General features: G+C 46.5%; 1 protein-coding gene and 1 long non-coding RNA gene across 5 annotated transcripts in view; one reads left to right on the top strand and one right to left on the bottom strand.

Annotated features, from left to right (window-relative positions):
• Positions 1–514: 514 nt before the first annotated feature.
• On the bottom strand, positions 515–10,987 carry BOD1 (biorientation of chromosomes in cell division 1). Of its 4 annotated transcripts, none has more exons than XM_060008371.1 (5): positions 10,539–10,987; positions 8,792–8,854; positions 6,650–6,774; positions 2,508–2,704; positions 515–1,305 (listed from the first exon to the last, which is right to left on the bottom strand). In XM_060008371.1, exons 1-4 carry the CDS (start codon positions 10,773–10,775, stop codon positions 2,509–2,511), a joined length of 621 nt encoding a protein of 206 aa, XP_059864354.1. In that variant the 5' UTR covers positions 10,776–10,987; the 3' UTR covers positions 515–1,305; position 2,508. The 4 variants fall into 4 exon arrangements, with proteins under 4 accessions (XP_059864354.1, XP_059864356.1, XP_059864355.1 ...); XM_060008374.1 differs by lacking the exon at positions 515–1,305 and adding an exon at positions 5,027–5,111 and having other exon boundaries at positions 2,580–2,704; XM_060008373.1 differs by lacking the exon at positions 2,508–2,704.
• Positions 10,988–11,167: 180 nt separating this feature from the next.
• LOC132421943 (uncharacterized) overlaps positions 11,168–21,862 on the top strand; it is a 157,197-nt gene continuing 146,502 nt past the window's right edge. Inside the window, exons 1-2 of the long non-coding RNA XR_009518791.1 lie at positions 11,168–11,291; positions 11,691–11,839. This is a non-coding gene — a long non-coding RNA (uncharacterized lncRNA). The remainder of the gene's footprint in view (positions 11,292–11,690; positions 11,840–21,862) is intronic.

Here is a 21,862-nt window from a genome sequence, read left to right as displayed (position 1 = left end):
AAATACGGAAGTGCAGTCCTAACTTACAGTTTTGATGGTAAAGGTGGAAGTCTAAACAGGTTAAAGTCTGAGTAACAATATCCAGGAGTAGACTCAACTAAGAACGAAAGACACTTAGTTTGAAGTAATTTTTGATATCATCCAAGGCTTGGGATGCAATATGCCGAGTCATCACCTCGAACCTGTCAGAAACACTCTCGGGTCCTCCCAGAACTTCTGAATCAGAATATGCATTTTTTTCTTAAAATCCCCAGGTGACACTTCCGCAAACAAGTTTGGGAAACACTGACAGAGCACAGTACGCTCAACTAAAGACTGGCATCAGGAATAGTCTGGGGAAGAGAGGAACGTCTTGCTCACTTCCAGCTACACCCACCAGCTGCAGGACGACGGTAGTTCCAAGGCATGTCTACCAGTCCTTCACTGCCATTAAGTCGTGTTGAGCACAGGAATGGCATGCAGGCCGAGGACAAAGGTTACACTGCGCACCTGGGGTCTAAGAATTAGTTGAAACTTCAGAGTATCAAACGATTTAATTACAAAACTTAAGCCACTTATTAATTATTCACCTTCTAAAAAACACAAACATGAGAATAAAATAAACACACCCAAGACTCACTAGCCCTTGCAGGATAGGAAGCAGCCCTGGACAGAGAGCCTGCAAATGTTTTTCCTTATACCTAATTCTACATTTCCTCATGCATTCTAGGGTCCCATGTTTTGACACCTCTTACAGGGGAAAGGAAACGGAAGCTAAAGAGTCATGGACAAGAGGGTCACAACAACCTTAAAGCTATTTGATGCTAACGGCTTGTACACTCTTATTTGAAACTCTGAGAAACAGTATCAAATAAGCATTGTCAAATACCTACTCCTGGCTAACCTTTACTGTCATTCTTTGAAATTGCATCTTTGGGACTGGTTATGTGCCTTCATTGTAGCTGTTGCTTATCCCCAAGCACAAACCCTAAAATTCATACACAGTCTCTAAGTTCAAGTACAGAGGTTTGTTTCAGGACAACCCCAAGTTGATGTAGTGTTTCTTAATGTATCTGTAGTGTCTAGTGGGTGTCACCCCTTGGACAGGCTGGCCAGACGGCAGCACGACGTGGGGCCCACATGGTCAACTCTCCTACTGGCCCATTTGCTCCCTACTTTATCTGGACACCGCCCCACAGTCAACGTTGAATTGTGAAATCAGTGATGACCTTGGCCTGTCTTCACTCTGAAGTTGTACTCTTATGTAACTGAATCCAGTTCTTCACCATTAATTCAATGGAGCTTCCAAAACGTGTCAGGCATATTCTAAAAAGAAAAGATAATCATATCAAAATGTTAGTTTTGTGTTATGTTTAATTTTATATCCCCAAAGGAATTAAACTAGAAAGAAAGACTTGAAATGAATGTTTTCCTCTCCATAATGGAATTGAGGTGTTCTCCTAATATAGACAGGTACAAAGGGACAATTTCTCTCGAGTGCCCCATGTGAGCCTGATGTTCTCACTTTGTTCACTCACTGATGCTTATTTTATTTATCAAAAGTAACAGACATCTTAAAGACTCTTACAAAGAGAACACCGAAGTAGCATGAAGGGATGAGGCACACCCTGATGGTTACCAACAATGGCTGAGCTGAGTCCGCCACTGCTTACTTGGTGATCGCTGCTTACGTTTACTAATGTCTCCCAAGCTCTGCAGAAAGCATTGTTTTGTGTATCTAGAGCTGATTTTTAAAATTAAATTTCAAATGTAAAAAAAAAAAAAAGGAGTGCTCATAACAGAAGAATCCCACGGTAACTGACAGTGGTGAATTGAAATCCTTACTAAATACAAGGAAATCCAGCAGGGCTTAAAGCAGACTCTGAGCCCCATTTAGGATGCCACTTTAGAATGCATTGCTTGATTTTATATAAACACTGTAAACCCAAGTTAACTCATGTCCAGGGGAGAGACTCATTTAAACAATTTCAGAACAACAAGACTTTCATGTGAATTTGCCTTGTGCACACCAATCATCCCAGATGGTTTCTAATGAAACATCTATTCACAGCTTAAACGTTTAGCTCTGCTGGCACAGAAAATCATACTCACAGACACAGGAAAACATTACTAATTAGTTCTCAGTAAAAAATGACTCATAACAAAATGAAGTCCATTTGCAGTAAATACTTTTCTGAATAGACAAGAAACATGACCCTAAATAATGGCTTACCCCTTTTCTATCCATTTTCTATATCTATAAGCCAGAGGTGAATGTTCCTGGACAAAAGACGGGATACTGGGGCTTCCCTGGTGGCGCAGTGGCTGAGAGTCCGCCTGCCGATGCAGGGGACACGGGTTCGTGCACCGGTCCGGGAAGATCCCACATGCCGCGGAGCGGCTGGGCCCGTAAGCCATGGCCGCTGAGCCTGCACGTCCAGAGCCTGTGCTCCGCAACGGGAAAGGCCACAACAGTGAGAGGCCCACGTATCGCAAAAAAAAAAAAAAAAAAAGACGGGATACTGGACCTTAGGAAGCATCCTGGGATGGGGCTGGAGGGTCCTGGCTTTCAGGCTCTGGAGGGGGTGCTGGCACAGCTTCTTTTTTCTGGGCTGCCAGGAACTCATGAATTGCTCGTTCTATCTGTGGCCTGAAGATGTGGTTTAGTTTGGGATCCACCACCTGGGAAATAATTCTGTCCACTCCAGCTTCCAACATCCCTGACCTTGAGAAGACAAATAGATCATTCCATTATTTAGCCTCCAAATGTCATGAGAGAGCCCAATAAATGTCCACCTGGTCCAAAGTACAGCCCCTCGAGGGAGTTCTTTCACAGGGAGGTCCACTTACCACACAGGGTTCAAGCCACGATATCTCTAGAGGGCAATTCATGACCAGCAGCTATCATTATTCCTAATACACAATCTCATCCACTCCCACCTCAACCTTGTACAAGAGAACCAAACAAAACTGTCCCAAAGACAAAGAGCAAGTAACAATATGGTAGGAAAGAACCGACAGCACGGGGAGAGTTGAAAACCTCAGTCTGTCAAAGCCAGTAAGCCTCCCACTTGACTCCATTTCCTTCAATATCTATCCTCTCACAAGTCAAAGCAGGAGAAGCAGCCTCCAGCAGCAACCTGGCTAGTAAGCCCTAAATCTTATATAACACAAATCAGTCAGGGCTGGGAATGTTTACAGCATCACCAGCAATTCAACAAGGCCTTCGGCTGTGGTTGTTACCTATGACACATACTAGTAACTTGGAAGCAAACAAGTAAACAGACAAGAAACAGACTGGTTCTCAGTTCCTAAGGGGCTAAAATACATCCCTAATCCTTTGTGAAATAGAGCAAAAATTAGTCAACATGTCTATATTCAAACACCAGGGGTGGGTAGTGAGGAAGATTATGGTCACAGGAAACAAATCTCATTTGAAGGGTTTGGAAAATAGTCCATGCAGGGTCAAACTGAATTGTTCTCCTCGAAGGATTAAAACAGTCAAATACCATCACAAGCATGGTGGACAGGTTTTACTTACTTTCCTTTAGACTTGAGTTCTTAGGCCATTCAAGCTTTTGCTTGGGTAAAAATAGGTCCTGCAGTAATGGGGCAAATGGTGTGTCAGGGTACAGCCAAGGAGACAACTGGGTGAACACACACAGTGATAAGTGAGATGAGAAACAGGCCTTGAACTGGTTAGGCTGAGTAGTGAATAAAGTGCTTCCTAGATCCAGTGGGAACTGACAGCTTATCAACAGAAAGCCTAGATGTAAACAGACCACCATTAGAGTACAGGGGCACTTTGGGGCAGACCCCAATAGACAATGTGTGCCCTTAGAGATGAGCACCGTGGAACACAGAGAGGCCAGCAGCAGGCCATGGGTCAGTGGGGAAGCAAAGCCACCTCTCCTTAGGCACAAGCCAACGGCTGTCCACCTACACCACCCTGCTTCCCAGGTCAGATTCACAGGGGTCTTTACTGGAGGTGAAAGCCTGACCAAGGAAAACAAAGTACCAAGAGTGTAGCTCCCTTTCTTGGAGATTTTAAAAGTGTTCGGAGAAAACAGGATCTTGTCAGAAGCCTAAAACGGAAGATGAAATGAACAAATATGCAGTTAAAAGACTTATCAGTCAGGGAAGACATATGGGAACATATGCTTATGTATGACTGATTCACTTTGTTATAAAGCAGAAACTAACACACCATTGTAAAGCAATTATACCCCAATAAAGATGTTAAAAAAAAAAAAAAAAAAAAGACTTATCAGTCATAATTAGGTTCAACAGTAGAGCCTGATTTCCTGTTAAGCCCTCCACGCTGCAGAACTGGGATACAGGTTCTGGGCCTGAACAGCCAGGCCAGCCAGCCAATGCTGAGGGCTGCAGTGTTTCATCTACAGGGTTAAGTAGCAAATCTTCACTTTAAAACTTCATTAGAATTTGCCTCAAATTCAAAATGTTAGCAAGAATCACATAGAAGTGTCTCAGTACTACATCCAAATTCATGTTTTCAGGTTAAATACATTCTAGCTCAAATCAAAAAGGAGGAAATATTTACATAGGTGGTAAAACTATGAAAAAAAAGCAAGGAAAGAATGACCATCCAACTCAGAAGTATGGTAACCTTCTGAGAGGAGGAAGGTATATCAAGAAAGGAGGGAAGCAGGGCCGGGGTGTTTTGGAGGGTGCTGGTAAGTTCTATTTCTCAACCTGGGTGGTGACTACAGGGATGTTCTAATTACTTGTTAGACTGCATCTCTGTTCTAAGCACCTTTCTGTGTTACATTTCATATTAAAGGTATATAAAGAGAAGCGCCACATGCATACCTCAAGAATGACATCATTGTGTATTAGAAATTAACAATAACGTTGACAGTTTTCATACCATTAATGGCACCCTTTCAAATATTTGGTGCTTAGATTTAGTTTCTTAATATGCTTTTAACCCTTAAAAGGCAGGGTTAAAAAAAAAGTTTCATCTGATTTGTTACTGCAGCTGTCAAATATGTTTTTTGTAAGGATTAGTGATAACACATATACGGACCAGTGCCAGACATGAAATAGTTGCTCAGTAAGTGGAAGCTATCGTCCCCTTCTCTCTGAAGGATCCCTGTGCCACAGTCTGCTCCCTAGAGAAACAGAAAGGCAATGGGTGATAAATCCAGAATGACAAGGCACTGGGCATCTTTTGGTATCATGCTTCTTCCCTAACTCTGAGAGTTTTTGTAAATTTTAGTTTCGTTTAAAGATTCAGATTTCATCAGCCATACAGCCATACTGCAAGTGCCAGCTTGTTAATAAGCATCCTTTTCTATTTTACAAAACTTATTTTGAAATTATATATCCATAGAAAGTTGCAAGGAATTACATAGGGAGGTCCACGCACTCCTTTACCCAGCCACCCCGAATGCTTGTACTGTACACGACTGCAGTACAACATCAAAGCCAGGAACACAGGAAAAAGGAAAAATTCTGTAACTATACGTGGTGATGGATGTTAACTAGACTTACTGTGGTGATCATTTCAAAATATATACAAATATTGAATCTTTATGTTTGAAACTAATTATACCTGAAACCAATATGCTGTATGTCAATTAAACCTCCAAAAACAAAGGGGGTGGGCGCAAAACCCCAGAAAACCAGCACGGGTACTCTCCTGACCTCGGTTACATCTCAGTTACAGTTGCACTCATGTGCGTCGGCGTGGGAAGCTCTGCACAACTTTATCATGAGGACCTTCATGTAACCACCACCACAATTAAGATACTCACCTGTACCCCACCCCCTTCATGCTACTCCTTTCTAGCCACACTCACCCCCCGACCCTGACCCTAAGCCCTAGCAGTCACTAATCTATTCTCCATCCCTATAATTATATGTTAGTTCACGAATGTTACAGAAATGGAATCGTGCACCACTATCTTTTTGATACTGGGTTTTTTTTCACTCGGCACAATTCCCTGATACTTCTGTTTTTAAAGGGGAAGGCTTCACAAGCTTTTAGATATTCCAGGAGAGACAGTGGATCAAGAAAACCTGAACATAAGTGCTGATATGAAGAGCAAAAAAAGGATTCTGAATGGATTAGAAAAGGCTTATCTTAGGACACTGGATTTCATGAGCCACCACTTTTGTGCCAGTGACACTGGGAAGTCACTTGGATGAGCGATCAGTAGCACCTCATTAACTGAGGTTCAGTTTGCTGCTGTGAAGAATATACCTTAATAAGACTCCATGCCTTCCTGAAAGCTGCCATTACACTTTAGAGGGGCCGTGTGGATTCAGAAAATTTGTATAACCCACACTGACTTGTGAGAAGATCCAGCTGCTCTTGCCCAAGACCCAAACATTGATATATCGGTATGAACTCCAGCGTATGTTCACATTACACTGAAAACTTCAAAGAGTATGAAATATGTCTTACAATTTGGAATATCTTTCCTGGTAGAGGTGTGCATGGGAGGCCTATGTGGGTAGCAAGAATTTCAATTGAGTTCTTTGCTTACTTGAATCTTAGTTTTAATAGGGGCGGGGTCTGCTGTAACTTGTATGTCACATTTGCTGGAAAGTACCATGCACCTTGACCAAATAGTGCCTTGCACTGGCCTTCTTGCGAGTCACGCTTGTGATAACTGCCTTTTCGCTCTCAATTCTGCTTACTTACTGAACCACACTCTGCCTCAGACCATTTCGCAATTGGTTTTTGTTCATCGTAGGATTCCACTCCTGCTTGTCCAGATGTGTTGACACAAAATTATCCACTTTCTGCCTCAGGTTTTGGTAAGCTGGCTAAAATATTAAAAAGAAGGGGCAAGGTCAGAAGTTACACGCACCAAAGTTTTGGAAATTAGTCATTCAGAACACTGCTTTTCATAGAAATGCAGAATTTCAGGTCCTTAAATACACTCCCATCGTGTCCATGAAGATCGTCACGCAGCATGGCAGAGCATGGATTAATGACCAACATGTGTGCCTGCTACAATGCCAGATGCTTTATTACCCCACTTACTTTGCAAATAACTCTACGAGGGAGGTCCTGTTGGCTCTCTCCTGCTCTCATGTTAGAGGATACAGGCTTAGAAAAAGTAAACAACTTGCCTACAAGGCTAAAATGTGGCAAAGCCAAGGTTAGACCCAGGCCGTTTCCAAATCAAAGGAAATGGGTTCTAGTCCAGCTCCATTGCTTACTAGCTCTCTGACTTTCGACAGGTCAGCCAACCTGAGTCTCAGTTATTTCCGTCTGTAAAACAAGTATTACTGCCCTGCTTACCTCACAGGGTCTTCTTGGCCACAAGCAAGGCCTCGGGACAGTTCTCCGCATAAAATGAAGGCCCACCCAACCCTCAGCATGACTCATGAATGCAGACTGAAGTCAACGCCTACGGAACACTGGGAAAGGCTGAAGGGAAGCAAAACTTAAGTCCCAAAAGGAGCCTGAGAGGCACTTGTTGGTCTCAAATGTTCTAGACCCAACTAGGGTCAGAACAAAATCAGAAAGGAACTTGATGAACACAAGGAATCCATGTGAACATAAGGAATGCATGTTCTAAGCCTCCAAGACCTTCTGGCACCACTAGCTGTTCTTCTCCAAACCAGGTGTAGCAGTGTGCAGTGCTGTTCACACTTCATTCCCCTCTCCTCCCACTGTGGGCAGAGAATACTTCCCTACCCCAGTGACACTGCGTTTAGCAGTGTGATCTGCTCTGGCCAATGGAGTGTTAGTGACAAGAGGTCCTAAATGCGGCTGTGCCACCTGGCTTGGCTCTTGTACTCTGGTGACCTTTGATGAGGGTAGTCCTTTGCAGCCCCTGTCCATTTGGCCTGGGACCTAGCATGAGCACATGTGCAGCAGACCTACCCCAACCCACAGCTTGGACCCAAGCCCAGGCCACCTACAGCTGAGCACCAAGCCTGTCTAGATCAGAGGAACTTTAGCTGACTTGTAGCCCCATCAGCATGAGAACAAATGCTTGTTATAAATCACTGAGATTTGGTTTATCATGTAGTGCTACTGTGACAAAAGTTTGCTAACAGTCAGGTCAATGAAACTGACAAAGGAATCGATTGGCCTCAACTCCATGAATGGGCTCTTCCCAAAGGCCATGACTCACAGGCATAAAGACTCTCCACCAGACCTGGAGAGAGTAAGGCAGGGAGACGGGTGAGGACTAAAGTTCACAGATACCCCTGTACTGTCTGCCTAGCAGCTCCTGTTTCCTGGTAACCATCTTCCCCTCTTCGTTACCCACTACTGTGGGGAGGGCAGTGGGTGCCACGTTCTCCTGGCTACAGGGGTGGGTGCCTCCCCATGCTGAGACGATGCAGACACTTCCTGGGATTTTTTGAACTGGAGCTGTTTCTAGAGGAAGAAGCTGTAAGATGTAACCAATAGATACTAGTAACCAAATGGATGGCTCTGCTCTGCAGTGACAGTTAAAAGAGTTACGATGAAGAGGCATGAAAGACAGCCCTAGTGGAGCATCCCTGGTTCCAAGTGCATCCCTACCCTTCTGGCAGTTTATCCATTCTAGCTTTCCTTAGAGCCCATGAGCCAACAGAGTCTCCCCTCAGCTTACAGGAGTTAGAATTAGATTTGTAGCTTTTAACCATTAATCCTGATACTATACCTTCTACGATTCAAAATAACTCACCCAGTTTTAGATAGAAACGGTTCACAGGGAAAAGGACAAAGGACAGCTAACGTCACCACCAAACCTTAAGAGACCCTGACAATACAGAATAATCCCTTCAGTTCATGAAGTGAAAGGACCTAATGTGCCTGCCACTGACATTTTATTATACTTACTATCACTATCTCCGTCTCTTCTTCACCTATCAGTTTGTTCTGTTTGTTTATATTTTGGATGCACTGCAAAGTAAATTACAAACACCATCAGTACACTTTTTATGTTTGTAGTCTGGGGTGGAGCCTAACAGTAAATCTGACAAGTTGTCAGGTGATGCTGATGATCTAGGGGCCACACTTTGAGAACCACGGGACTAAAGCGATAAAGGATGTGTCTAAAACACATTATCTTCAAGAATTAAGACAGGGCTTCCCTGGTGGCGCAGTCGTTGAGAGTCGCCTGCCGATGCAGGGGACGCGGGTTTGTGACCCGGTCCGGGAAGATCCCACATGCCGCGGAGCGGCTGGGCCCGTGAGCCATGGCCGCTGAGCCTGCGCGTCCGGAGCCTGTGCTCCGCAACGGGAGAGGCCACGACAGTGAGAGGCCCGCGTAGCGCAAAAAAAAAAAAAAAAAAAAAAAAAAAAAGAATTAAATCAACCAGGTGACTACCAGAAAGAACATCTAAGGAGATGTTAAGTGGTGAAGGCTCCAATTCCCTCTCCCCCAACAGATTCTCAATACCGATTTAAAGAAATGTATACTACATTGATTAAGCCACACAAAACCCAGTGAGACAAATGAAACATGAGTGGAGAACTTGCAATGGGAAGTTGAGAACACCCAGTACTGGAAAAGGTGAAAGCTCTGTCAATATGTACCTGGGAACCTTAAATAAGGAAAATTAAACACCCCATTTCAAGGATAGCACTTCTCCTTGAGTTTTTAATCTTGGAGAATAACAGCATACACCACTTACTATTTATACTATCTGGTCTACGTTTCAGTTTTCTACCCTAGAATACAATCTTTGAGGACTGGGTAGTGACTTGCTCGTTCCTGTATCCACAAGCCCCATCAATAAATGTTTAATGGGTACATGGACAAGGTCTTTCCCTATTTTTAAGGCCTAGTTTTAAGCTCACAATCTTGCTGTGAGGTACGCAAAAGATTTCCATGACAGGCTCAGAGGGGAGAAATCACTTCCCTCTAGCAGCCCATTCAGGAACAGAGCCTCCTAAGTCTTGTTGGAGAAGCTTCTGAAAAGGGAGTAAACGAACATTCCAGCAACTGCTGTTTGTCTGACACTTAACACACGTGACTTCACTGAATACAAATGAACCTTGGCAAGTAGGTAAAGTGAAACAGCATTGTACTATCTGTTGACTTGGTTGACCTATGGCATTAGGATCTAAGATAGGCACCAAATCCCTTTCAGTCAATGATGGAGAACAAAATAGGGTGCTGGTTCTACAACAATGTACCTTAATTAACTGTGCATGCGAGTCTGCAAATCACTAAGCTAGAGAAAAGGAATAGTTATTATAGGCTGATGATAGTGCATTCAAACCATTCACGCTTACTTACCTGGTTTCCTCCACTGTTTTTAACATACTGAGATTTGTTACTGAGGGCTTTAAAGGAGTCCCATCTTGGGAAAGACAGGAGATAGGCAGGCTGTGAAACCGGTGCTGGATCCCCAAGTTGAGAGATGCGACTGGGCTAAGTCGCACAGAATAGTGATGGGGCTGGGAGCCGAACCCACGTGGGCATCCCTCAGAAAGCTTCCTATACTGCCCTAAGCGGTCTCCTCGCTGCTGAGATTTTTAAGGTGTCTTTTGTTTTTCTCTCTCCTTTGGAAATGCGAAATGCAACCCTGGCAGCCTCATGCCCAGCCCGGCCCGCCTGAGCCCAGGCGGCCTAATCTACCTTGGTGTCCACGTCGGCCAGGCAGTCCCGGCGGAAGCTGTCAAACAGCCCCCGGCTCTTGAGCTGCTCCACGATGAGCGCGATGAGCTGCGGGTCGCCGGGAGGCAGTGAGGCCGGGTTGATGGGGCCGCCACTCCCACCGGCTCCCGTCGCGCCTGTCGTCGCCCCCGCCGAGGCTTGGCCGGCGCCGCCGCCGCCCACCGCGCCGGTGCCCCCTCCGCCCCCGCCGTCCGCCATGGCTGCGCCCCGGGCCCGCGAAGGAGACTGAATACGGATTCCTCTCAAGGACAGAGGGCCTGGGTCGTGTAGAGGTGGCCGAGGGGCCGGAGAAGGAGGAGGCAGCGGCGGGGGAGGAGGAAAGGGTGGCGGCGAGGACGGCGGCAACGGCAGCTTCTGAGGCAGCAGAGGTGGCGGTAGAGGCGGCAGAAACCGCCCACCCCATCCATGGCGCTCTCCGGGTGACGACACCGCCAACCTCTGCATTGTGGGGCAGGAGGTTTTCCGGCAGTCATCTCCGGCTCTCTTATAGGCAGAGGTCTGGCCGACGAAAACTACATCTCCCGGCAGGCTCCGGACTCTCGTCTCCAGTTTGCGGGGCAGTATGGGACTTGTAGGCTTAGGCCCTCGTGATTGCTGCAGCCTGGGCTGGCCTTCCTTGCTCCGTTACTGCCCTCTCACTTTAAATCAGCGCGTCCTCAAAGTGCCTGATTATAAGAATCGTCTGCTAGGCTGATTGAAAGTATAGATTCACAGGTTTGTCCCTTAGAGATTCTGATTCAATATTTCTGGGTCGGGGCCTAGGAATCTGTGCTTTTAACATGCATTCCCGCGCCTTTCTTGAACAATACGATCCAGGAAATGTGGGAAGCAGTGGACTAGTCAAATTTCTTTTATTCAGAAATTGTGGATGTATTTCCCCTTCTGATTTTAATAGAAATGCATACTTATTTTAGAAAATTGAAAAATAATGGAAAACTGCTGTAAAAAAATTTCCCTGATTCTCTATTTTATGTATTTCCTTCCAGATATTAAATATTGTCAGTAATAATAAACGAATATTGAGTAATTGGAATATTACAGGCATGATGCTAAGTACTTCACATACACTACTTCACAATCTAAAATGCAGATCTTGTCATCGCTATTTTACAGAGGCAGAAATGGAGGCACAGAAAGTTTGTTACCCTGATCACGTAGCTAGAGGTGGAAGAGGAGGGTTTGAACAAAGGTTTCCTGAATCCAAATCTTGGCAGTGTTTAACCTAAGGTGTTCTACATTCTGAGAGCTAGCTGGCATCAAAGGTAAGGCTTTTTTCTTGATTTTTTTGTAGCCCCAGTTTACTGTTGGAACTGCCACCACTGTCCTCTCTTCCATTCAGCCTTTTGTCCATTATTGACTGAACTCCTGCCCACAGCCCCTGGCAATTCTGCCTGCTATTGTTATTTCCTCATCTTCCATAAGCAGTGGAGGGGTTGTAAATAATAAATTCTTCAATATCCTTGCCTTCTGGGAAGAGGCATAATAGACAGAGATCTGGGATGCTCTCCACTCCACCATTTCCTATTTAACAGAGTTTAACCCTTAAAATGAAAATCGGGATGTTAGTTTATACTCATCCTTTAACTCAAGCTAAATCTTCCTCAAAGGTTAAGTTAATGACCAACATTCTCTCTTAATACTTCACCATCCTGGAGATTACCTAATGACTATTCTTCCTAGTTGTCCCACGCTCATCACCCACCTTTAGCCCCAGGAGAGGCCCTATTCAGACCACCTGGGCCTCATGTCCATTCTCCTCCAAGCTCCCTGACTTTGACCAGCCTCTTCATTTTGGCACAGCACCCCTTACTCTCTTTCTCCAGGGTAACTTTTCTGACCCTCTGACTTAATCTGGTCTTGTCTCACTGGTATAGACTCTCAGAGCCTCTTTCTTGTACCAATTATTATAATCAAAAGTGAATAATTTATAGGCTAGTTGGCCACCTGTTTCCCCTGCTACAGTGTAAGCTTTAGAGCTGGAATCACAGCTTGCTCTTCATCACTGTGTTCCCAGCCCATCGCTCAATGCCTAGCTCAAAGTAGATGTGTAAATTTTTGTCTATTTCCTATAATCATGGGGTAGAGTCAGAGAGAGAGAGAGAGAGGGGGAGAGAGAGAGAGAGAGAGAGAGAGAGAGAGAGAGAGAGAGAGTGTGTGTGTGTGTGTGTGTGTGTGTGTGTGTGGAGCGGGGGAGGTGGGTGGAGGAGGGTGTCATTTGTAGCCGCTACTTTCAGAAAAGAAAGTAGGAGATGATGGAGTAATCCATCATGACCAAATGGGTCAGTGATCCTGGAGATTGGCAGCAAATGGTTTAACCCTTTGTCAGTCTCATGGGGACCTTGTGTCCTAGTTGCTAGAACTCTCAACTGTGAAAAGAGGCTGCACCCTATACCTGTGACCTTGCCTCTGGAATTTTGATATAAATTGGGTGTGGTGGGGTCGGGGGAAGGAGGAGTGAGGGAAATCAAGACTAGGGGAGGCTTGTTGTTCGTCCAAATTTGCAGTAGGAAGCTTCCACTACATCCAAAATGTATTCCTCCCCCAAGTCAAGGAGCATGTAATACACAATAATTGTCACCAGGGAGCGCCATTGCTGTATTAATAATACAGGACCTTTAGAAATTTCTATGCAGAACACTGTTTTAATTTTGGCCCAGGTGGTGATCTCATTTTCAGATATCCTTTAGGAAAAAATAATTGTTGCCTCTCATTGTTAAAATTTGTCTGTAACAAGTTTCCTGAGCCCAGTGAATTGTACATATTAGGTGTTGGAATATTTTATGTCAAAGACTGCAGGCCAAACCCAGATCTCAAAGGAGAAAGGGCAGAAACTAGAAATGAGATACACAGTTTGCCAAGGGAGATGTGAAAAAGCAGCCAAGTGCGTGGGCTTTTTGCATCAGGGGCACTGAATTGGAAGCCCAGCTCCATCACTTTGGGGTGGTGTGACTTTGGGAAAGTTGCATCACCTCTCCGAGCCTCAGTTCCATTTTAGCAATCCACTTAGCATAATAATTCCTGGTCCTCAGCAAATGTTGATAACATATTACAGCCACAAATTCACATTTGGGTTGGGAAGTTATTTGATTAACCACTGTCTCCTCTGCTAACTTCTAAATTCCATGAAGGAATGAATTGTCTGTTTCGTTTATCATTGTGTGCCCAGCACCTAGAACAGTGTCTGGTACATACGGGCTCTTTGTAAATATATGATAGATGGATGGAAGAAGAAAGTAATGAATGAGTAAATGGGAAATTTGCTCTTCTAAGTGTAGGATCAGGCCATTCAAGATTTTTTTTTTTTTTAATGCGGTACGCGGGCCTCTCACTGTCGTGGCCTCTCCCGTGGCGGAGCACAGGCTCCGGACGCGCAGGCTCAGTGGCCACGGCTCACGGGCCCAGCCGCTCCGCGGCATGTGGGATCCTCCCGGACCGGGGCACGAACCCGTGTCCCCTGCATCGGCAGGCGGACTCTCAACCACTGCACCACCAGGGAAGCCCCATTCAAGATTTTTGATACCTCTCTCCACCGAATGGCAGAATATACTCAATATATTGACTATATATACAGAGGGGTTAGGTGTTTGAGTGAGCTTTCCATATGTGTGACTGAACTAGACTAGGAACCTGGGGCTGGGAGCAGGCCCCAGGGTTAGAAGTCAGTCTGTGTGTTGCCTTGGTAACCTTCCAACCTTCTAATCCAAGATCCGGTTATATAAGCAAGAGCATTCCAGAGCCCAGGGCTGCATTTAGACACCACATCCACTTGGGGTAGACAGGTTGTGGGTCCTTATTCATGTTCATGGTGTGGCCCTTTTTCTCCTTGCTTCCTTGTTTTCATCCAAAGAGGCTTACTAATTCTTAGGCTGGACAGGTATTCATTTCTTAATTGACAGCATCCAGCGTTTCTTGAGATTGCCTGTCTGTAGTGTATTGGCTACATCTGCATCAAAGGATCTTGGCTGCTTTTTGTTTGTTTCTTTGCGATGTTTTCCAGCATCTCTAATGACAGATTGGATCCAAATACACACTCAGAAAACAGGGCTTTGATAAGCAGGCGTCCTCATCACCAATCGATACTACCACTGCCTCTCCCACCTAACATGCATCTTAGATAACATTTCAGGCTGCAGTGTTTTTAACACGTTGTCATTTTGAATTATCATTACTAAAGAACGCTGAGTGGAAGAGGCAACCTGATATAATGGAGAGAAAAGAATGGGAAGTTTGGAATCTGGCTTGGGTTTGGATCCAGCACCTCTGCTATCGTCTATGTGACCTAGGACAATCTTCTGAGCCTCCGTTTGTCGTGAAATGTAGAGATAATATATATGCAGAAGGTGGCACATGGTAGGCACTAATATGGTCTTGAAACAACATCCTAATGTACTCATTTGTAGTCTGTTGTGGGCAGAAATCTTGAATAATATATATTCAGAATTAATGCATATTTAATTACTTTGCTAGTTTTAATCTTGTGATGACATGGAGAACCACTCAGCCAGTCCCTAACTTGGTGGGCTCAGGGAAGCCAAGTTCACAGTCGAGCCCTCCATGCTACTGCTGCTGTGGTCTGGATCCGTCCTCTGCCTTTGTCTTCACACCTACAATGCCGTCTCTCATTCTCCAGTGACACACATATCGAATCATTTACTTCTAGCTGCCTATCCGGTATCCATTCCCCTTCTTTATCAACAGAACCCAATTTTGTCTGGGGCTTCGGTGTGCCCTGTTGAAGTGTGTACTTCCCTAGATTCCTTTGTTGCTAGGAGTGACCATAGGTGCCATTTCTGGCCAAGGAGATAGAAGCTGAGGGTATCTGGGAAAGCTTGGCCTTGCTGATAGAAGCATTGCCCCTTCCTGCTGTGGCGTCGAGATGCAGCAGTCCTAAACCAACACCCTAAGGGTTAGTTAGGGGCCAGTTACAAACTGGTTCTGGCCAGCTGTGAACAGAAGTGAGAGTTGTGTCACTTCTGGGCCAGGACATTTAAGTACCAACATGAAGCTGATTCACTTTGCTGTACAGCAGAAACTAGCACAACATTGTAAAGCAACTATACTCCAGTAAAAAATTTTAAAAAAAGTACCAACAAGAGACCCTCCAAGAATTCTCCTTTCATCTGCCATGATAACCAGCGCAATTTGAGATAGTGGCTGATCTATCATGCTGAGCCCCAGAGTGAGGGGACATGGAGTAGGGGCCCTGGTTGGCCCCTAAAGAACCAGCAGGAGTGAGAAATAAACCTTGGTTGTTTTACGCCACTGAGGTTGTGGAGTTGTTTGTTACTGCAGCATAATCTAGCCCATCCTGACTGATATAACCCTGACCCCATTCCTCCACTAAACCCATCATTTATGGAATGACTGAATGTAAAAACTAACTAACAAATTATTAACTAAAAGCATGAATGAATTAACTTCCTTCTCCTGGGCCCCATCCCTTCAGATCATGTCTAGGAATGACTATAAATCCACCTAGTTTACTCTGTGTACCTTTGTAGACAGCTGAGGTCAGTCTGTCTTCAACTTTGGCGTTCATCAGAATTCTCTGAGGGCCTCATTAAAAATACGGATGCCCCGCCATCCCCTCAGATCTGCAGAATCAATCCTTAGAGGTGGGTCTTGGCCATCTGCATTTATTATAAGTTTCCTAGGAGGTTCTGACAATGGGCCAAAGTTAGGGATGGTTGCCACTTTGGGTAGAAAATTCAGACCCCCATCAACAGGTCTGAAAGGGTGATTGTTTCTGGCATGTGGGTTTTCCAGCATCTCTCAGTCATCCCTGCCTCAGCTCCTACCCTCAGCCCTCACCCTTGTTCCCAGGTGGCTACTTCTACCTAAGTGATCACCTTTGATTAAAGGTTCCCTTGAAAATATCAGTGACATCTCCCCTCTGGCTCTTGCATCTCTTGTCTGTAAAAAGAAGGGAGTTTATACCTAGAGGGAGGCCATCAATAGTGGTGCCTGAGAATGGAGGCAGGTACGAAGGGTGCAGAGGAGTGCCGGTAACTGATCGAGGCAGCCCTGGGGCCATCCCACAGAAGGTGGCATTCAGACAGGGTCCTAATGAGGGTGGTGGGCATCGCCCTTCTTTGTAGAAGTGCCTTAGAACATGGTCCTGCATTTGGGCCCTCCCCACCTTACGAGTCTTGGCAGGCTGGGGAGACCCCCTTCTACCTGGGAGCCCGGAGACTTGCTTTCCCAGCTTCCCAAACATGTGGTCTTGACTTCAGCCATCAGAGGCCGATCTGGCACTTAACACAGCAGGTAGCGTGTGAAGAAGGAAGCTTCATAATTGGGGGAGGTGGTGTCTGCCTCCAGAAGGGCCATGGTGGGGTCCCGCAGGGCGTCCGGCACCTGCACGGGCAACATCAGAGGCACCTGATGCTGTTCTGTGCCAGCATTGGGACAGTGGCATCTCCATGGTGTGATTTGACTGTGGCTCCTGTCCATGTCGTCTCCAAGCCTGGATCTCTGGCCCTCCCAGGGATTCTGGAAGCCACCCCCTATTCTTTACTGCTACCTTTACCGATTAAACCAGCCAGAATTCATTTCTGCTGCGACTAAAGGACCTTTCCTGGATAAGTAGGTAGAGAGGAGAGAGGTTCAGGGTCCCAGGCAGAGGGTACAGCTTGAGCAAAGGCCCAGAGTCTTGAAGAGCGTGGATATATTCTGAAAAGGGTCGCCAGTCCCATGGGTTGCAGAGCATGTATTTGGGGTGGAGTGGGGAACAGAAAGAGATGAGGTTGATGAAATAAGCTGGGACCTCAAATGCTACCATTTCAGAGGCTGAATGTGACCTTGGAGTGGAGACAATGGGTTTTAAATAGGGCAGGGCCAGTATCAGATGCAAAATTGACAAAGATTTCTCTGGGACAGCACAGAGTGTGACTGGACCCGGTGAAGCGGGGGGCAGGGAGGCGGATGAGGAAGCTAGAAGGGGCATCTCATGTGGTAGGTGTTGGCTAGGGCGTCCCTGCCCCTTGAGATCTGGCTAAGACTGCTCACTCCTTCCTCATCACCTCCCCCCGCCCCACCCCATTGCCTTCCTAGGCCCTGCAGAAGGCCAGGCGGGACCCCTTCCACAATTTCCGCAACTTCTCCAATTCTGCAATTTCTTCTGCAATTTCTGCTTCGGAGCTCCTGCCTCTGCTGTATTCATTTTAGTTTATGGATTTTCATGTGAACCTCAGCACCTTGATTCTTTGGCACAGGTTGAAGTTCTGAGAGTATCAGAGGAGACACTGACATTTCAGCAACATTAAAAACAAACAAACTGCAAATTGTACTTTCAACCGTCTTGTTCTTAGAGGACTCTACATGTCCCGAGGGATTCATGGTCAGCTATTTCTCCCCACGGGTGCACCAGCCTCAGTGCAACTCCTTACCTCTTCCCTCCCCTCCCCGGTTCCGCCTACCTCTTCACTCCCACCCTCATGGTTTGCCTGTGAAATGCCAGATACTCCTGTTGGGATGCACCACAAGTCAGCCCTCTCAAGCCCTCTCTTCCAAACTCAGCTCCAGGCCCACTTTTGCACCTCTAGGCCCATGGAGGAGGCCATCCAAACATGAGGTTATCCTCTTAAAAAGCTCCACACCCCTTTGAAGATAGCAGTGTTAACAATTATTTTTCTGCCTCTATGATAGCTTTTCACAGTTGAATTTTGCTGTCAGTAATTGTTTTATTTATTTATTTATTTACTTTATTTTTTTTGTCTGTGCCGTGCGGCTTGCGGGATCTTAGTTCCCTGACCAGGGATTGAACTCGCACCCTCGGCAGTGAAAACGCAAAGCCCTAACCATGGGACTGCCACGGAATTCTGAGCTGCTAATAATTGTAAACCACAAAATAGAAGAATTTTGTCCATCTCATGTAAAAGTCTGGAGGAAAGCTGACAGGGCAGCTCCATGACCATCAGGCTCCCAGGCTCCTCCGCCAGCTTGAGAGCTCTGATCGAAGGTGGCTGCCCAAGTCTCCAGGCCCGAGGGAGCCGCGGGCAGGCTGGGAAGTGTTGCTGGACCTTTGTGTTACAACCTCTGTTTAAAATTTGGTGTTCATGTTACTAAGGAAGAAGGGGCAAATGCACATTGGGAGGAAACTAGTGTTCTGGGCCGTATCTATGAAGACCACTTACCTCAGAAGTTAACCTGAACTTTTCCCTGGACTGGGTATTGAAGGAAGCTTAAATGTTTAGTCTGTTGGTCATGGTGTACAATGGTACCAATAGTTGTTCTCACTCCTTTAGAAGTGTCAACATTGCAACTTCAGGAATGGCTGGGGACCAGTCAGACCCGGGGTGTTTGAGCCCCCTCATAGGTACAGGCAGACCCTCACTCATAGGGCTTTGCTTCCCTGTGTTTTCCTGGGACTCAGTCTGGCCAGTCACCTCTCTGTAGCTGAAATAGAGTATGGGCCCAAGAGGCCTGTGGATACACCAAATAGCTCAGCTCCTGCTGCCCGTAGAGACTTTATTTCTAGAGGGAAACTAGGGCTACTGAGAAGTGCCCATCATTCTGGGGAGACAGTACAATGGCTAAGGAGCCTATGAGTGAGGACGAGGCTGCCTGCCTGCCTGAGCTCCAGGAGGCTGCCTTGGCTCCTGGCTCTGGGTACTCCTGGCCCCTCCAGTGCTGCATTGGTGGGCTGTGCTCTGAGCATCTGCTGCTGCCATGTGCAATTTGAGGGGACCACTTCCGTGATCACACTCCAAAGTTGGGGTTTCCTCTGTCCCTTAGGGGTGCTAGAGGAACGTACAGGTCCCAGTGGCTCAACCTGGAATGAAACTCAGGTCTCCTGACTCAATTTCAGTGCCTTTTTCTTCTCCTCCCTCCCTAGGAAGGCTCTGGTTGGCGGGCTCCATGTAGCAGACTGTGGGCATCATTAATGCTATTCACTGGATAGTCTCAGCTCTCTGCTTTCTAGACCCAAGGCAGGACCATGTGACTAGTTCCAACCAATGAGCCATGAGTGGAAGTGATGTCACTTCTGGCCTAGAGCCTTCAATGGCTGCTCCAGATCTCTCTTTCCATCTGCTGAGGTGACAGTGGCCAGTGATGGTGGGTGCTCCATCAGCCTGTGACCGGGAGCAGAGCCCGCAGCTGACCCCTGATGGATCTGTAGCGTGAACAAGAAATAAATCTTTGGCATTTTAAAAATTTAGGATTTTTTTTTTGTTATCACAGCATTGCCCATCCTAACCTAACAGTGCACACCTACCATCTATTTGGTTGCCTGACATCTCAATGCCCTTTCTATTTTGGGGGTAACTTCTACCCTCTTGAGACTTGTTGGGAGGCAGAGCCTTCCTATAGATGAAAATGCCAGGTACCACTTTCCCAACTCGCCTTGCAGCGCAGGTGCAGGCACGTGGCCAAGGCCAGAGAAGATAGTGCTACAGCGGCAGTACCATGGGCTCGGCATTTGTAGCAGCTGCAGCGGGTGACATGGTTGGGCTGGTTCCATTGCAAGAGTTTGGGCTGTGATTCTGGCTGTGTGGCCTCCCTTTTCTCTTGCCTACTCCCTACGCCTAGTTCTCCAGCCTTCCTGTCTCATCTGTGAGCCGCTCAGTATCCTTTCGATAAATTCACATTCAACTTAAATCACCGAGTTCACTTATGTTGCTTCCCCGACTAAGAGACTTGGATGGATACAACCAATTTAGAGGGCAGCGTGGGGCGGCACGGGAGCCAGGAGCTGGAAGGAAGGATCTGGCAAGATGCACCTGACTTCTCTCCCCTGCACGAGCTGCTTCTCTGGGAGCAACCTTTGTCTTAGGCCAGAGCAAGCCAAAGGGTGCTGGGCAGGGGCTCTGGTCAGACTTGGTCAGCCTTTGGGCATGTGAACCTCACTTTTCTTATCTGTAAAATGGGGCTAATTATAGGACATCACTTCTAGAGTGGTTGTAAGGAATGTATTTGAAAGAGAATGTATTTGAGAGAGTTCTGGGAACCATAAAACAAAACCCCAGTGCAAGTTCATCACATTATCCTGTGTTAGCTTGCCCGACTATATCCAGCTGGGGAATCTTGGTTGGCATGACAGGGTTAAATGAAAACTGTTCGTCCTGATGCCACCGTCCTGTCACTTACCTCTTGGGAGGTCACAGGCCAGTCCTTACAATTCAGATCCATCTGAGAGTCTACTCAAGAGACCAGAGACCTCAGACTGGAAGCAATGAAAAGAGTCCTGATGGGCTTGGTAAAGGCAGAGAAGCACAGAGATGGGAAAGGATATTAAGAGTTGTTTTATTCAATCCCCTCCGTTTTCATAGTTCAGAGACGGAGAGCCAACAACCCACAGCCACACAGCCACTCTGTGGCTGAGCTTGGGGTTGGGATGCAGATCTTTTCACTCTGACAGTGTGCCTTAATCTGGAGATATGTTTGTGCTGTAATCCAAGGATGCAAAGTAAATTTTGGGACTATGACAACTCTCCCTCAAATGAATAACCCCCATTTCCTAGCAACCTATGGTCAACTGGTCCTTACCCCACCCTACAGAAGGATCCCTGGAGGACCCCTTCTCTTTTTTCTTTCTCAGCCCTCTAAAACACTGTATTGAGGAAGGGTGAAAAATTGCTGAATCGATCTTTTTCAATTAGCATGGCATCTGAATCAAAGAAATTTGGAAGAAGAGAACTTTCTCATCCGAGTGGCTGCCAACACCCCCACCCCAGCTGAAGTGCTCCCTTGTTCTCGCCTGCTCTGCCCCAGATCCGTGGGCCACTCTCCGAATCGTTGGCAATTTCTCTGCACTGTCCTGACAACCTCCGGCCATGAAAATTAAAAAACTAGTTACCGAATCTCGCTCCTAACGGCTTTGTCCTTGTCAGCGATTCGACAGAAAAATCTGGAAGAGGGAGCCTCCTTAGGCCTGCAGTGGGCTGAAATGCCACCAGAATGACAATGGGCTTTGCCGTGGGAGGAGGGGAGAATGTGCAGTGTGCCAGGAGTGAATGAATGAATGAAAGGGAGAGAGAGAGAGAGAGAGAGAGAGAGACAGTGCGAGCGCACAAACTTTGGGCTTCAAATTAAAAAATTCCAGTGTCTCAGCAGAGGTCCTGGTGTCTGTACTCCAGGACCTTCTGCCAAATGCTGAGCAGGGCGCTTTTCCCCACGCCATTGCCCTCTGGTCCTCCGCCAGGGTACAGAGCTCTGGGCTGGAGAGGGGGGCAGTCAGAATTTGGTGAGGAAATGGCTCCAAAGTGGGGAAAGCCCTGGGAGGCCGGCCCACCTAGTCAGCTTGCTATCTGCCCAAGCTTCCCCCACCACCTCAAGGGTCTCCC

The sequence above is a fragment of the Delphinus delphis genome, chromosome 3 (assembly GCF_949987515.2).
Source record: "Delphinus delphis chromosome 3, mDelDel1.2, whole genome shotgun sequence".
NCBI classification, from domain to species: Eukaryota; Metazoa; Chordata; class Mammalia; order Artiodactyla; family Delphinidae; genus Delphinus; species Delphinus delphis.
Note: the sequence above shows the minus strand (reverse complement) of the source record. Positions and strands in the feature narration are given on the sequence as shown.

What these genes read in the sequence shown, in the direction of transcription:
- BOD1 (XM_060008371.1), bottom strand. Translation starts at nt 10,775, where the DNA reads ATGGCGGACGGCGGGGGCGGAGGGGGCACCGGCGCGGTGGGCGGCGGC. An exon ending in AAGAGACGGAGATAGTGATA is followed by an intron (nt 6,775 to 8,791) that starts GTAAGTATAATA and finishes TTAATATTTTAG; the next exon opens with CCAGCTTACCAAAACCTGAG. An exon ending in CTGAGGCAGAGTGTGGTTCA is followed by an intron (nt 2,705 to 6,649) that starts GTAAGTAAGCAG and finishes TGTCTTCTCAAG; the next exon opens with GTCAGGGATGTTGGAAGCTG.